Consider the following 16,300-nt stretch of genomic DNA (forward strand, 5'->3'; position numbering starts at 1 on the left):
ATTTAGCTGAGTCAATTGATACCAGTTATATTAATTTTAGAATTAAATTAAAAGAATTATTAATATTATAATATCGACCCTCTACATAAGGTTAGAGTTTAAAATATACGGTCGCGGGTTTATATTATTATAGGGAAGATAGCTCTGTTGGAAAGATCTGAGCTTGGTTTACCTTCGGTTTCATCCGAAAGGTCGTAGGTTCGAATCCCGCTCCCCTCTCTTTCATCCGATTTTTCGGATAAAATTTCTTCTCCGCTTTCGTCTCTAAATAAGCGTTAAAAATATAGAGGGCCCGCTCTAATCTAAAACCCTAGTAATACGTAACTGGGTACGTATAAAATTTATTCCTATTCGAAGAAACGGCCTCTCTCTCCACTCTAGCCAATAGGGTCTTAGAATTAGAACCTCACCTCCAAAATCTATTCCGGAGCCACAATACTAGCTCGGCATCAGAATCCAAAACCCGTACAACGACTACGACAATTAGCCAATTACGTTATTTCTCACCAATCCCGGCCTATATGAACATATATATATAGGCAACCGATAGAAGCCAATCGGCGAAGAATTCTAACGAGTTAAGACCCCCTCCCCTTTACCCTTATATCCTAAAGATAAAATAAAGAACTATTTAACGAAAACGCGATACCGAAGCGCTGGGTAGGGGGGGGCGGAGTCTTGGAATTAATTAATTAAAAGCAATGAAGTCTACTGGGATGAAAGATAACGATAAGAAAAGACGATAAATAACGAAGTAACTAAAATCTCCTCCAGGCGCGACGCAATAAGGCGGCGTATTAGGCGCGGGGGCTAGGGTTAGGGTTAGAAATAGGGTAGCTAGGAGTTTTTATCCGTTATACAATTTTTCCTCTAAACTAAGAAAAGAAGCAATACCGCATACCCACTAGGTAAAACTATAGTATAATTTAGCATAATAAGACAATATATATATATATTATTATATTTATCTTATATTAACATTTTTGTAAACGGGTTAGAACCTAAATTTATTGGATTTTATTAAATTTATTACCCCGCCCAACCTAACCTAGCCCAACCTAATAAAAAGTAGTTAAATTAGCTATTTTTTTAATTTAGTAAAAATTTTCTAACTTTACGATTTTTTATATTTAATATAATAAAACTCCTATATTTCCTAATAATAATGATAATACAATAAATTAATACGATTATAAATTACAATATAGCTTTTCAACTATAATATATACGAATATAATGATAAGAATAATAGAATCGTATTAACGAGAATTATTAAATAGTACAAAAATATTACGACTTTTCCTAAGGAATTAAAAAGGTATAATATTAATCTAAGTTATTAAATATTACGTCTTCTTCTTTCCTCTCTTTATTCATTTTTTCAATAAAGAATAGTTCGTTATTTAATATTATTTTTACGAATAAGAAGCCTCCCCAACAATATATTAGTAAAGAGGCGCGCTATTTCCTTATCCTTCCTATCATAGGGCTAAGGCCTGGGCTATAGCGCTCTGGTCATCGACTAGAGCTATTATAAGGCGCCGTAGCTATATTTATACAACCCCTATTAAAATTTCGCATCTCTAATAGAACTACCTCTTAAATAGAACTTTCCTTCTTTATAAAACCTCAATTAAACTATACAACTAGCACCTATATTAACTATACTATCCCTATTATATTAGGTTCTATTATAATAAACCTAATGGAATAGGATGAATAGCTACTATAATAATAATAATAGGGCCTACCTACCTAAATAGCCGTAATTAGAATTCCCGTAGAATTTTCCGCTACTATAACTGTTATAGCCGTAGAATAAAAAAAAGTTATAAGGAGAGAAGCCGCACATTTCGTATAAAAGAAGGAAGATTTCGTTAGGACGTTATTTACTAGTGACGTATTCGACTAAGTAGTAAAAATAGCGTTCAATATATAGTTTACTATTTAAAATTAATAGAACCCCTTCAATGTTAATATAATTATTGTAATAACTACTATTACTCCGAACGCTACAATAGGTACCGTATAAGAAGCTGCTCCCTACTATAATTCTAAGTATAAGAATATCCGCTAACCGAAATAAGATAGAACCCCCTCTATATTTAATTTCTGTATTACCCGATTACGCCTTATATATAAAAAAGAAAGGTCGGCGGGAATTATTACTAATAATAAATCGGGCTGGTTAATATTATTAGATGCCTTCCCGGTTAATAAAATAATTAAAGTAGAAGCCTTCTAATATTATAGTGGTATTAACGGTACCCGTAAATTCGAAGATTTTTTTTCATTATTTTAAATTAATTTTTAGTAATAAGAATATAAAAAAACTAGCCCTAATCCGCTTACGTACTATATAATAAAGAAAGAATTAATCCCTATTGGATTAATTCTTTACGTTCGAAAACAACTTTATAAAAGTTAAAAGCTTTATTTAAGAAAATAATTCTAATTTAGCCTAATTAGAAACCTCTATATCTAACGCTCTCTATAATTAATTAATTATAATCTATATACCCGAGATTTACAATTTCTATATTAAATAATTAAAAGATATTACGTAGAAGTTTAAAATTAATAAGGCCTTCTATAATATTGGGGGTAATAATAAAGAATATAGTAGTCGTTGTTAGAATTCCTTTTTTCGGTACGACCCTACCCCTACTTTTAAATACCCTAAAAATATAAACGGTAATATTATAATAAATTATATTAAAATAAAGGGCAACCTTAGTAATAAAGATATTAAATGTATTAAATAGGTCTCCTAGGACGAAAGAAATAAGTACTATATTTTAAATCTCTATTTCCGTTACGGAATTAGCGGGTATATTGTCGGCAATTATATATATTAATTAATATAATATCCTCTTGTAAATATTAAATTTATTAAGATTAAGCTTAAAGTATAATTTATATTAGAAGATAATGATAAATATTCTTCTTTTAAAGAATCGGAAAAAGAGTAGTTCCCTTATAAAATTGAATAAAAGAATATTCTAAAATACTAAGTAAAAAAGCAGGAATTAAATATTTCCTAGGACTTATAGAAATAAATATGATTAAAATACTTATTACTATTAATAATAAAGATTATTTCTATACTTTTATCGATAAAGGTTATTAATATTATACTATAATTAGTAAAAATATTCTTAAAAAATTAAAGATTCCCGTTATACCTATACTTAAGAAATAAATATAAAAAACCTTAATAAAAATAGAAGGGGCGGAGATTAAGGGAATTATTTATTTTAGAGTAAATATCTATAAGTATAAATTTATTGTCCATATTTAAGTAATCCTTAAATTAGAATTCCTATTATTTTAAAGAAACTATAATTAACTATTATAAAAGCCTACTCTATCCCTTATAAATATAAATTCTAATACGGAATAACCAATTATTAAATCCCGCACCTAGGATATTCCCGAAAAAGTTTCTTCCTAAAGGCTAAGGAGTTTAGAAAAGCAATATACTATTTAGTAACTACATTTATAGCTATAATAAATAGGATTAAGAAAAAGAATAGCCGGCAAGCCGCGGAATTAATAATATTCGTAATAAACCTACAAAACATTGAAAAGGCCCTTAAACCTAAAATTAATATAATAGATAAGGAACTACAAAACATAATGTCTATAAAAATATACAATTACCTATTTATTTAGAAGTAAAAAGAAGTTAATAAAAATAATCCCAACCACTTAAATATTAATTATAAAATCGAGTTTAAAAAAGACAAAAACAGTAAAAAGCTACTTTTCCCTTATAATTACCTTTATAATATATTATAAAAAGAATTCTTAATACAAAAAAAAACCCTTAGAAATCTTCTTAATAAAGGTTTTATCCGTATTAATAATTCAATTACTACTACGCTAATTCTCTTTATTAAAAAAACCGAAAGGAAATCTTCAATTTTATTACGATTATAGAATTTTCAATACTATTACTAAAATAGACTAGTACCTATTACCTTTAATTAAAAAAACGTTTAAAATTATCGCTAAAGCGAAATAGCTTAGCAAAATAAATATCGTACAAGTATTCTATAAAATCCGTATAACCGAAGGAGAAGAAGGGAAAATAATATTTTAAATTCGATATAAATTATTTAAATAATTAATTATACTTTTCGGATTATTAAAAATACTAGCGACGTTTCAACAATATATTAATAATATTCTAAGGAATTACTTTAATATTTTTATTTTAATATATATAAATAATATACCAATTTTCTCATTAAACTCTAAAGTAAATTATTTAACTAAAGTATATAAAATTATTAAATATATAGTTATCGTTAAGCTCTATTTAAACCCTAAGAAATACGAATTCGCAATAAAGAGCATTGAATATTTAAATTTTATTATCGTTATAAATATTAATATTTAAACGGACGTAAAGAAAATTAAAACGATTATCGAATAGGAAGTACCTACGTCTTAAACAAGGGTACAAAACTTCCTTAAGTTTACTAATTATTATTAAATATTCATTAAAAATTTCTCTTCGGTTATAAGATTACTAATAGCCTTCATAAGCAAAGGAATCCACTTTAAATAAACCGAATAATACAACATAATTTTTAAGAAATTAAAAGAATTATTTATTAAAACCCCTATTCTTACTTAGTAGGATCCCAATCTACCTACTTTCTTAGAAGTAAATTACAACAGATATAATTTTAATAACATCCTTACTTAAGAGAAGGATAAATAAAAAATAGCAGTTACTTATTACTCCTAGAAATTTACCCCCACTAAACGTAACTACCCTATCTACAATAAAGAGATACTTATAATTATCAAGTACATAAAAGAATAGTCTACGGAATTTAAAAATTATAAAAAATTTATTATCGTTATTAATTACTGTAATTTCAAATACTTTATAGAAAAGTAAAAACTCTCTAAACGGTAAGCGCGATAAGTTAAATTTCTCTTATAATTCAATTTCGAAATCCTTTACTACTCGAAGAAATTCACTATAATTCCTAATACTTTATCCCGTTGGGATTAGGACCGCCCTAACGAAAAAGACATAGAAATTGAATAAATATAATTAATTCCCTAATCCGCTCTTAAAAATTATATTTATATAATCATTTCCTCTATTATAGCAGGGGAAAGCATAAAGGTATTTAAAAGTCCGGATTTATAATAATTCTTTAAAAAAATCTCTTAAAATGACGAAATCTACCAAACTATTCACTAAACCGTTATTAATAAAGATAAAATCCTCCCAACTTCTACGTAAGGCCTAAAAATTCAATTTAGCGAATATACTATCGACGGGCTTAAAAAATTATATTATAAAAGCTATATTTAAATTCTAAGAGCCTCCGCTATTACTAAAGTTATAACCCTATATATATCTTTAAAAAACGTTGAAAGGAATATTCTCCGTACTTATATTATCCAAGAAATATATAATTCAAAAATTCTTAAGTACCCTAAAAGAGAAAGTACTATTTACGCTATAAATAAAAACTTTTATTAACCATTAATAAATATTTATATCCGTCGCTTCTTAATTAATTATAATATTTATAGTAAAGTAAAATACTAAAAGAATTAGAAAAGAAGGCTATTAAAGCCTCTTCCCATCTTAGATTAATTCTTTAAAAATATTTAAATAAATTTTATTACTAATTTCCCCCTTACAAGAGGTTACGTTAATTTCCTCGTTATTAAAAATAAATTTAATAAATTAATGATTTTAGAGCCAATACCCTCTATAAAAGTAGAAGTAATAATAGAAACTTTCTTGAAATACTTTATATAATATTATAAATAATTGTAATTTATCGTTAATAATAGGGGTATTAATTAAACTAACCAATTTTAAAAGTATTTTTACGACTTACTAAATATCGATTAATTCTTAAATACCACTTTTTACCCTTAGACCGACAATAGCCCCGAAAGAATAAACTAAGAGGTATAAACCTTCTTAAAAGTTTTTATTAATTACGCTTAAAACGATTAAAATTATTAGTACCTAGTAGTATAATTAATAATCAATAGCCGAATTAATACCTCTATTAGTATATCTCTATTCTTTACTACTTATAATTATCATCCGCAATCTCTAATAGCCCTAATAATTCCCCTAGTAAAAATAAATTTCAAGAACCTATAGGTAAGAACCAAAGATTTTATTATAATACTATAATAAATTATAAATTTATATTAAATAATTATAATAATCTCTATATAAAAGTAAAAGCGTTTTACTAACTATAAGAAGTAATTAAATAAAATTTTTAAAATAGGAGATAAAATTTGGCTAAACCTTAAGAATTTTATTATAATACGCTCTAAAAAGAAGTTCGATTAGGTTTATACAAAATATATAGTATTTAAAATTCTTAGCCCTTTCGTAGTAAAACTCTCTAACTTTTCCTTAAAGTCTTTAATAAATTTTATATAGACCTATTTAAAAAGACTTACAATAACCTTCTATTAAACTAAATTACTACTAATTCTCAACCGCTAACTATTATAATAAATAGGGAGAAGGAATACTTTATAAATAAAATCTTCTACTATATGACTAAAAAAGGTTATAAAATAATTTTAATTAATTAAATTAATTAAGTACAATAATCTTAGGAACCATTAAAGGAATTCGCTAATATAGTAACCTTAGACCGTTTCGAAACGAAATATAGCCTAGCCAATATTAATAATAAATTAATCGAATATTTTAAGACAAAGTATATCAAATAATAAAGACGATAATAAAAGAAGAAAAAAAGAGGGTAGTAAATATCGATTCTAAATTTCTTTAACTCTTCTTTAATATTTTATACTTCCAGTTCTTCCTAATTTCTACAACCTCTAACCGCTTCTTAAATAATTCGAAGCGGGCTACTAATTTTATTATAATAAACTCCCTAAAAAGGAGGGCGGGGGTTAAAGAAGCGGCCAGAGTAGCGGAAATAATAAAAGTCGGGAGAATAATGGTAACATTATTAGAAGCTGAAAGGAAGTAATTATATTCCTATTTAAAAATCTTAATTAACCAAAATTCATTTTTATTAAAATAAATAAATAAAAGAAATTTATAAAAACATAATGCTATTTTTATATAATTCGGCAATATAATATTGAATAGTTATAATTTTACAGATATATTTAAAAGCCTTCGTCTTCTTCTTACCGGAAATCGCCGCCTCTTAAATCGTAGCGAATTTTTAAATTAAAGACAAAGCCCGGTTGCACTATTTACTATTATTATAGTAAACTATATATACCTGGTTTCTAGGCTTAGTATGGTATTTATATAAGATATTCAAATACGAAATATATAAAACTTCGGAGAAATTATAATCTATTTAAAGAATAAATAAAATTAGCGACATTTTCTTAAAGTAAAAATAATAAGGAGGATTTATTAATAAATATTCAAATTTAATAAATTTAGGTTTCTTAAGAATAATAATAAGGTTTTTAATATACCTATAACGGGCGGCGGCCTCTTAGAAAGGGGACTAAGAATTGTATAATAACGGCGAAAACAAAGCCTCGCTCTCAAATAGTTAAAACGAGGATAGGGACGGTTCGAACAAAATTAAGTGAAATATTTATTTTAATTAGGAAGGGTAAGCGAAAAATTAATTAGGGGATAATAATATTTACCTTAGTAATTTAAATAATAATTAGAGAGAAAAGAAGAAAGGAAAGAAAGAGGAAAAAGAAGTCGGGGAAGGGGTTTTTATATATAATTCTAAAGGTGCGTATATACGTACATTACTACCTACTACCTACTACCTTCGTCGGTCAAAATAGAAGGAGCGAACGCGTAGAGGGGTAGGAGGAGGGAGGAGGGGGGTAATATTATAGGGCTAAAGCCTGGGCTATAACGCTCTAATTATTAATTAGAGCTATTATAAAGCGCCGTAACTATATTTATACAACCCCCATTAAAACCTCGCATGTCCAATAGAGCCGCCTCTCAAATATAATTTTCTTTCTTCATAGAACCTCAATTAAACTATACGACCAGCACCTATATTAACTGTGCTATCCCCGTTACACTTCCACAATCCTTTAATAAGGTTACGCTTATTTCCCTTCTATATACGACGGTAAAGGGACTCGTTTATTAATACCCAGACAAACATTTTCAAGTAGTAACTATACTTAATTGGATTTACTAGTATAATAATAGGGGGTATAGCAATAAAAGGACCAGCTACAATAATAGAAGAAAATAATAATAAGTTTTATAATAAGTATTTCTAAATACTAGAAATAGATTTAGTTAATTTAAATATACTATTTACGGTAATGAATTTCTTCTTTATAGTTAACCGTACGTAGGGAGGTATTTTTTTACTATTAGAATTTATAGATTCCCTTATTAAGTCCCTCTTTTTCTTCACTTTCCCCTTCCCTTTCCCCTTATTCTTCGCCAGGGTAACGGCGGTATTATTATTATTACGCTCTTTAATATTCCGCCCTTCTAACTATTACCGTAACCAATCCTCTAATCGAATAATATACTTACTAATTACCTAATCAATAATAAAGATTATAATATACTCGTTACGGTATTTAAGGGCGGTTATTTTTAATTATTTTACTCTTAATAGCTTACTTTCGAAGAAGGAAGCCTAAATATTATTATCCGCCTTAAATCAACCAATCGATTCATTAAAAATTACTTTAATCTTTTAAAAGAATTCGGTCTATAGATGGTAATTATCCTTATAAGAATTCTATTAATTATATAGCCGTTCAATATCCCAATCGACCGTTAACTATTTAGTAATAAACTTGCTGGCTACCTTAACGAAGGCTACTCTTAATTAATTAGCCGTTTCAGTATAGAATTTCCCCTTCTTAGCGCGCTTAGCGAGGGTAGTTATAAATACCTACTTCTAAGTATTAATCTATTAAAGGGACGCCCTATTATTAGAATTGAGCTTAGTAGTACAGGCAATTAGCGGTTAGGGAGTAATTAGTTAGGGAGTTAGCAGTTAGGGAATTAGCGGTTGGGTATTAAGGGGAAGGATTAATAATTATAGCCATATAATAGAAATATTAGGAAAGGAGTTATTATTATTATTATCACTATTATTACTATCGTCGTTAAATAATAGAGGGAAGGTAAATAGCTGGCAAAGTAATAAAATAAACATTACTTAACTACTTTTTGTTAGACTTAATATATATATATATATATATATATATATATTAATAGACTTATAACGAATTTACGAGTCTTTTATATAATATAGTATAATATAATATATTTTATGTTTTTATATATAAATATAAAATATATAACCGGAGTAAAATTCCGGTCCGGAGAATAGGTCCGGTGGACTACAGGAATCACCCTTGAATAAAATCCGGAAGAAAATCCGAAAGAAATCCAAACCTTCGACCTTCGCAATCGATTTCCGGCCTCAACGTCAGTCGTACGAAGCCATACGTACCATCATTGCAATAAGGAAACTATAATAATTATAATAGTGTAAACGGTTTCGTCATATAATGACTATATAGAATTAAAATAAAGAAAAGAAATCAAGAAAGACTTCGGGCTTCGGATCCGGACTCCGGACTCCACGGTTAACGTACGGAACCAAACGAAGTACCGTTTAAATGAGCTGGAAATGACGATTCCAAAAATACCTTCGGTTTTATCACTAGGTTTTGGTAGAACTCAAAAGGTCTATAAAAAAGGAGGAACCTTCGAGGAAGGAAAATAAAACTCATCAGAGACACTCATCGATATCTCTACCAATCTACTACCTATCCACACATTCTACATACCATTCTCCACCATTTTCATCAACCTCCAAAGCGAAGGTGATATTTACTTTATTATTCATCCTCTTTCTGACTTTGATACTATTCTAACCTTCGTCGATCGATACCTTCCGACACTTTTACTACTTCAACTTCGATTTTACTAACTTTTACCCCAATTAATAACCCAATTTACTTATAGGGGGGGGGGCTATAACAGAAGGATAGGGGGTAGGTTAGGGAGTAAGCAATTAGCTCGAATATATACGCTAATTAATATATGGTATAGGGAATATAAGATTTAGTCGGGAAACCAGTAGGGTAATTAGAGGACGAAGAGGAGGAGGAGGGTAGTTAATAGCAGTAAAATTAGTAATATTATACTCTTATACTTTAATATAATTAGGTAGTACATTACTGAAATTTTAAGTATTAATAAGGAGATTTTCTTATTATTTAGGGGTTAGGCTACGCGGGCCGTTGTAAATGAACTTATTTAAACTAAAAATATCGTCGTTAATATCGTCGATGAAGTTAGCAATTTGGAGGCGGTAGGAGGATATAATAGGTAAGAGAGTAAGTAATGGGGAGGAAGGGAGACGAGAGTGCTGGTAATAGAGGATTCTATTTAATAAGATTATAAAGTTAATACCTATATTTATATATTCGAGAGCTTTTAGTTAGGCACTTTAGTCGATTTGATTTAATTCGATTTAATTAATTAAAAATCGTCGATTTGCACCGTTTAGCTATTATTATTAGTAATAATGGCTCTTAAACGCTTAAAAGCACGATTTCTGTAGTTTGTTCGATTCTAGCTATCATTATAGTAGATTATTATTTATATCTCTTTTTTTGCTCATTAAACTTTTGACCTCGATAATATTAATTATTATACTTAGTAATTAAATAAACATTATACAATCTTATAGAACGGTTTTCCAACTACTAAATAGATATTTCTATTTATAAATACCTTCAAAATTGAGCTTATAATGGTAGTCATGGTTCTACGACTTGATAAACGAACTTTAGTATAGAGATCTCGATAGGTGAACTGCACCCCTACGTATAGCCTCGCTTACTGGCACGTGCATGCGCCACCATGTAATAAAAGAAAAAAGAAAAGAAAGAAAAATGGTATAAATACATCCTTGTTAGTACTGTAGATTTTGGCCTTGTACACGGATCAACAGAATGGATACCATGGTCGAAAATTGGAACGCGCCCCAGGCCAACACGAAAGGGGCGTTTCACATGGAATTGACGGGGTCCAGCACAGTCTACAGAGGCCCAACGCTGGGGTCATCCCTGCCCCGCCTTCCCGAGTCCTTACTCGGGCCCCGCCCTTCTAGCCAGTCCGGAGAGCCGGATGCGCCCGGATGTATTGCGATCAGCCAGCTCCAATATCTGCTCCGCCCTCCCGGTTGCCAGCACCTATTCCAGGGCCGAATCCCGCAACCGCCATGTTCCGTGTTTCGAACACGACTTGTTCAGAGCCGAATGCCAGCCCGTTCGGCCGTATCCGCATGTGCAGTTTGCGCGGACCCCTGTACGTGCACTACTGTACTGTACGTACCTGACACAGTGCCTACATGTCGACAGTCGAAACAGAAAATCAGTTCGTCAGAGGAGAAAATGGCAGAAGCAAAAGTCAGGTGCATCCGTGCTTATCAAGGCAGCTGAACTTGGGAACGGACAAGAGTCGGTATGCAAGGTAGGTACATGGGGTGGAATCAACCACTGGGCATGCAAACCGACAAAGTGCACCCCTCGCCGAGGAATGGAAACATCCGAACGGTTACATGACACCCACTGTACGTACCTGCCTCGCCTACATACGGTATCTACAATTGGGGCCCGTTTGGTTCATCCAGCTGTTTTTTAAACGTGCTGATTTGGGGTACAAAGCGGAAAATGCAGCTAGAAAGCCACTGCTTTGTACCAGGCAAAGACGTGGGCTAAAAGACGCGTTATTGTAACCGGGGTTGTGATTCGCGCTATTGTTGTGACCGGGGTTGTGATTCGTAGTTGGTTCTGTTTCTTTCTATCTTCATGCCCTTGGGTATGAAGATAGAAAACAGCAGAATTGGCCAAAATGGGCCCACTAATTCCCTTCTTAGGCCTTCCGAACCGCCTGCCTTAGCGCAATACTTCTTGACGCAGCCAAGCTGGGTTAAATGGGCAAACTGACCCCCAACTTCCTGCATGAATCGACTTGCTGATTTGCAGGGGTCGATTTCACATACAAAAGAAAAAACAGCTGGATGAACCAAACGGGCCCTTGACATCGCAAGACACACCCAACCGGGCGAGCTTCTGCTGCCCATAGAGCACTGCGCAGTGTTGCAGGGCACGTACATGGGATGGAATGATCAAGGAGATTCACTCTGAGTGAATGGGACGTTTTCTGAGACACGCAGCATCAAACAGACATGCTCACCAAATCATCAAATCTGCCAGTCCAGCATGAAGAGTCAAGAACAGCCTGGTCGAAATAAAGGGTGCCGTAAGACAATATTAGCCACCGTCATGGGATTAAGAGAACGGTATGTGGTGTAACTGCGAACAACTTACCTGGGCTGTTAAGACCGCTGGCGGAGACGTCGCAATACGCAAAGGTAGTGTGACGGCCATGGGAGCTTTTCCGATTCGTAACAGGCACCTTCGGATATCGAAAGGTCTTCTGGCCCAGGGCAACCTCCAGGGCAAGTATCGGAAGCCAACAATACGCACACTCCCGGTTGCACACCTTTTTTGCTCGCCAAGTTCGGCAAGATGCACATTGATGTCGTCAAAGAGCGTATGGGACCATCATCATGGCACAAGTATACGATGCGAGTCGAGAGTTCAGAGAAACCCACAGACCGGCAACCCTCCTGAAAGCGACACCATCAATTTCTTGTCCGAGGGCGTCCCCAAACTTCTCGTAACGTGAACAAATGTTCTCGATGGGGATGGGCCATGTCCAATGTTCTATTTTGGGACTCCTGTCTGCGGTCAGGGTGAAATCAATAACTTGATCACCTATCCGAAACCGCCGCCCTCACCCTCATCTCCCGTATTCGCTTTCCAAAATACCCAAGTGAATGCTCCTGAGAGGCTGGACGTCCACCAGATGCAAGTGCCAACATCCTATGAACCGTCATGGCAAGCCCTCGAAATCATAAACAGATGCCTACCGGCCAGCAACGCAGGTGCTGGTTGGCGATCCTGGTCTATCTCCAAACCCCTTTGGCAGATCGCCGCACTATCCAAGATGCCACGACGCTTCTACGGCGTATGCCGCTCCCTCGGGACGTCATCACATTGGTCAACCCAGACAAGCGGTGGCAGCCTTGCAAAAAAAACTCCCTGCTGATGGCCAAGGGCCAAAGTGAGACCGGTCGAGCACAGTGGATGGCGTCTTGAGTAACAACACCGGTCGACATTACAGAATTGAAAGAGCGGTCCGTCAGTTGTTCGTCAAGTCCCGTGGTTCCGAGGACGTCCGGATGGCTACCGAAAAAGTCGCTATACGAAATGAGCACTGTGCTGCTTTCACATTTTCCTCAAAATGATGTTGGGCGGTTTCCAAGCGGACGTAACCCTTCTGTACCTCCCCCGCCGGCCCACCCTGCCAATCCAGTCAGCCCTTTTCCCGTCTTTGGTACCGATTGCATATGGAAAAGTGGAAGGTTGTTGGTGGACAGGCAAAGCAGGGTGGCAGGCTCGCTTTCTCCACATGATCCCAGCTCTACTGCGTAAGGCCTCGGGCTCGGGACGGTAGCTACCGGTAGGTCCCCGAGCCTAACTAACCATCCTCTTTCTTGGCGACTTTGCGTGATGTGTTTTTTTTTTTTTTTGGTTGCATTTGCACCATTGCATACTGCAATGCTGACATGGCTGTGGAATATGAACAGTAACCACAACACTCTTTTGTTTCCGAGATGAATTCTCAAACGAAATATCAGAAATTGCTGGGCTGCAGCGGGGCGCTGGAACGCAAGACCGACGCGGTGATCCTGCAATCTCGGTGCCCAGGTGGTCAATATAAACTGCCTACAAGGCCAGAATACACAATACGGTGGTAATCGCTAGTTCGCTACACCTGACTGGGAATCCAGGTGCTGCGACAATGTGCGGTTCGCGGCTCACGGCTCGATATTGGGCTCATTAACTGGCTGCTACTGTCGGTGTTGCATTTGGAGATCCGACCCATTTGCGGGCACTTACACTACAACAGACACCGTACGTATGCTTGAGCCCTTTAGATGAGCCAGGATGTAACGGTTGGGCAAAGGACAGATGAGAACCAAACTCCGAGGAAGAATGGTTCCCGGATGCTGCCTATATTGGACAGATTTATGCACCACTTGGTCGTAACTGGCACCCTCCATCAGCGGAGTGTGCCGTGACCGGGCAGGATCCCTTGAAAAAGAGGGTTTGATGTTGAAGCGGTCCTTGGAAGAGGACGGGTGAGCAGTCAAAACTTCCTGTTGGATCATATACGCTCTTGACCTTGAAGCTCAAACTGACGAGGTGACAGAGGGAAGGGGACCGAGATGGAGCTGCTTCCTTTACACCCTATCGTGCGATATACCCTCACATTCGTCAACCTCACCAAAATGCGGCCGACCGTCAGCCGCCAGGCAATGAAAATATCGTGCCAAGAACTCACAAGATCATTCTTGGACGGGACCACCACGGACAACCGCCGACTCAATCCGGTCGGTAGGGATGGCATCACACACCTCCGTAGGGCTGTTGTGGCTGGCTGCTTTGGTCAGTCTGGCTGACTGACTGGCTTACCCAGCTTTCCCTTTCCGTTGGAGGGTAAGAAGGAACGAAGAATCCGCGCGTTTATGAGCGCCTCATTGCAGACCGAGAACGCCTCTCCCTTTTCTCCTTATTTATCTATGCTTACAATCTGGGATCATGAACTACATACCAGACAGACGCCGATGTTTGTCTCGCTGACAACGAGGTTTTCACGAGGCGCTCAACCGCCCCCTCCCTTCCCTTCGAGCCTGTGGTTATGGGGTAAGTAGGTCTCAGATGAGAGACATTTGACGCGCACATACACGCCACACGCGAAGTCATGGGCCATTTGCTTGCTTTTTGTCCATGTATCCCAGAGAAGATCATATAGTTCATGACCGAGTGAGTGCATCAAGCCACACGGGAATAGCCAAAGCCTCAAGGAAATGTAAGTACAGATGGCTTGAAGGACCCGGTACCGTCGCGTGCGGCTGTAGCTGGTGTGGCTGGTGGCTTGCTGGGCGCGGACAAGACAACAGGCTTCACAACGGGTGAACAATGTCTCGGTCCCGATATTTGGGCTACGAGACAAGAGTTGCCATTCCACCGGCTGCCTGCTTTGCCTGTCTGACGGGGTTTGAGACATCTGGTAGAACCGTTGACTTTGGGCAACCCGTTGGCAACCCGTTGGCCCGGTCAGGTGAGAGATTTCTCTCGGGCCGAGCCGACTGGCGGTGTGATTTCTTCTCTGTCTATCTCTCCAGTTGTCATCCACCCAGCTGTCTCGACCACGGTGTCTTCATCAATAATGGGTACTTTTCGAGGAGCCGGGTAATATAGCAAGATGCTATGCATGTGAAGGATCATAGGGACTTTTATTTAGGAAACCGTCCGTCCGTCCATGGAACGGATTCGAGTTCGGTACATTTGGTTGTCGACCGAGTTCTCCGAGTCCATCACTCGTACGGACGTACGGAGCTGTTGGGCTTACAAGGCTATCGCTCTTTATAAGCCACAGCGTCGGTCCTTTACGTGCTATCAGGTGTAAGTGACAGCCAGAACGAAACGGGAGTCTGATTTCTTGAGTTCAAGAAAAGTATGGCGGCTCGAAACATTTCCCGGACTAGATATATATACTGATATCTCCAATGACCATCCCGTTGATTGATTGTGATGCTCCCGCAAAGATCGACAGATCCAGCACAAGCATTTCCCTGTAAAAAGGTCCGGATATACCGAGCCCCCGACAAGAGCGAAGTGATCGACTGGATCAGGAAACCGACGCAAGACATGACCAGTAAGTGGACTTCAGAGGAAATGGCCACACGTAAAACCCGACAGGTTCACTATCATAGAGGTAGTCCACATCATCCCGTCACTTCATCATTCCTCCCAGTTCCCTCGTCCTGTCACCTTCTATCCCCTTTTTCATCACCCTCCGTGAATGTTGCGTGGTACGTACCTAGTAAATAGAGGTATGAAAAGACGCAAACACAATGTGACACCGGGGAAGCTTGCCGGTAATGTACAACCTCTTCTTGCGCTCATAGTTATCTTGAAAGAGCAGGGGGGCTTCGAGGCAAAAGAAACAAACAAACAGGGAGAACGGCTAGGTACCTTCTTACTCAGTACATACCTCTAGGTAGAGAGTTAGATAGGTAGATCGACTCTAGTGACACACCCTGGTCTCCGGTTCATGTTCAGCCGTTCTCATCGTTCCAGTCGGGCACTGGCATCGAGGGTTCCGCATACCTACCCTGGGGCTTTTTCGCCCGTGCTTGCT

General features: G+C 36.0%; 1 protein-coding gene across 1 annotated transcript; it reads right to left on the reverse strand.

Annotated features, from left to right (window-relative positions):
* Nucleotides 1-13,949: 13,949 nt before the first annotated feature.
* B0H65DRAFT_192839 (uncharacterized protein) lies at nt 13,950-14,312 on the reverse strand. Its single transcript, XM_062821671.1, has one exon. The coding sequence runs from the start codon at nt 14,262-14,264 to the stop codon at nt 13,989-13,991; it is 276 nt and encodes a 91-aa protein (XP_062681642.1). The 5' UTR covers nt 14,265-14,312; the 3' UTR covers nt 13,950-13,988.
* Between the last annotated feature and the right edge of the window lie 1,988 nt (nt 14,313-16,300).

Source organism: Neurospora tetraspora, assembly GCF_033439725.1.
Source record: "Neurospora tetraspora strain CBS 560.94 chromosome Unknown B0H65scaffold_4, whole genome shotgun sequence".
Lineage (NCBI taxonomy): Eukaryota > Fungi > Ascomycota > Sordariomycetes > Sordariales > Sordariaceae > Neurospora > Neurospora tetraspora.

What these genes read in the sequence shown, in the direction of transcription:
- B0H65DRAFT_192839 (XM_062821671.1), bottom strand. Translation starts at nt 14,264, where the DNA reads ATGATCCAACAGGAAGTTTTGACTGCTCACCCGTCCTCTTCCAAGGAC.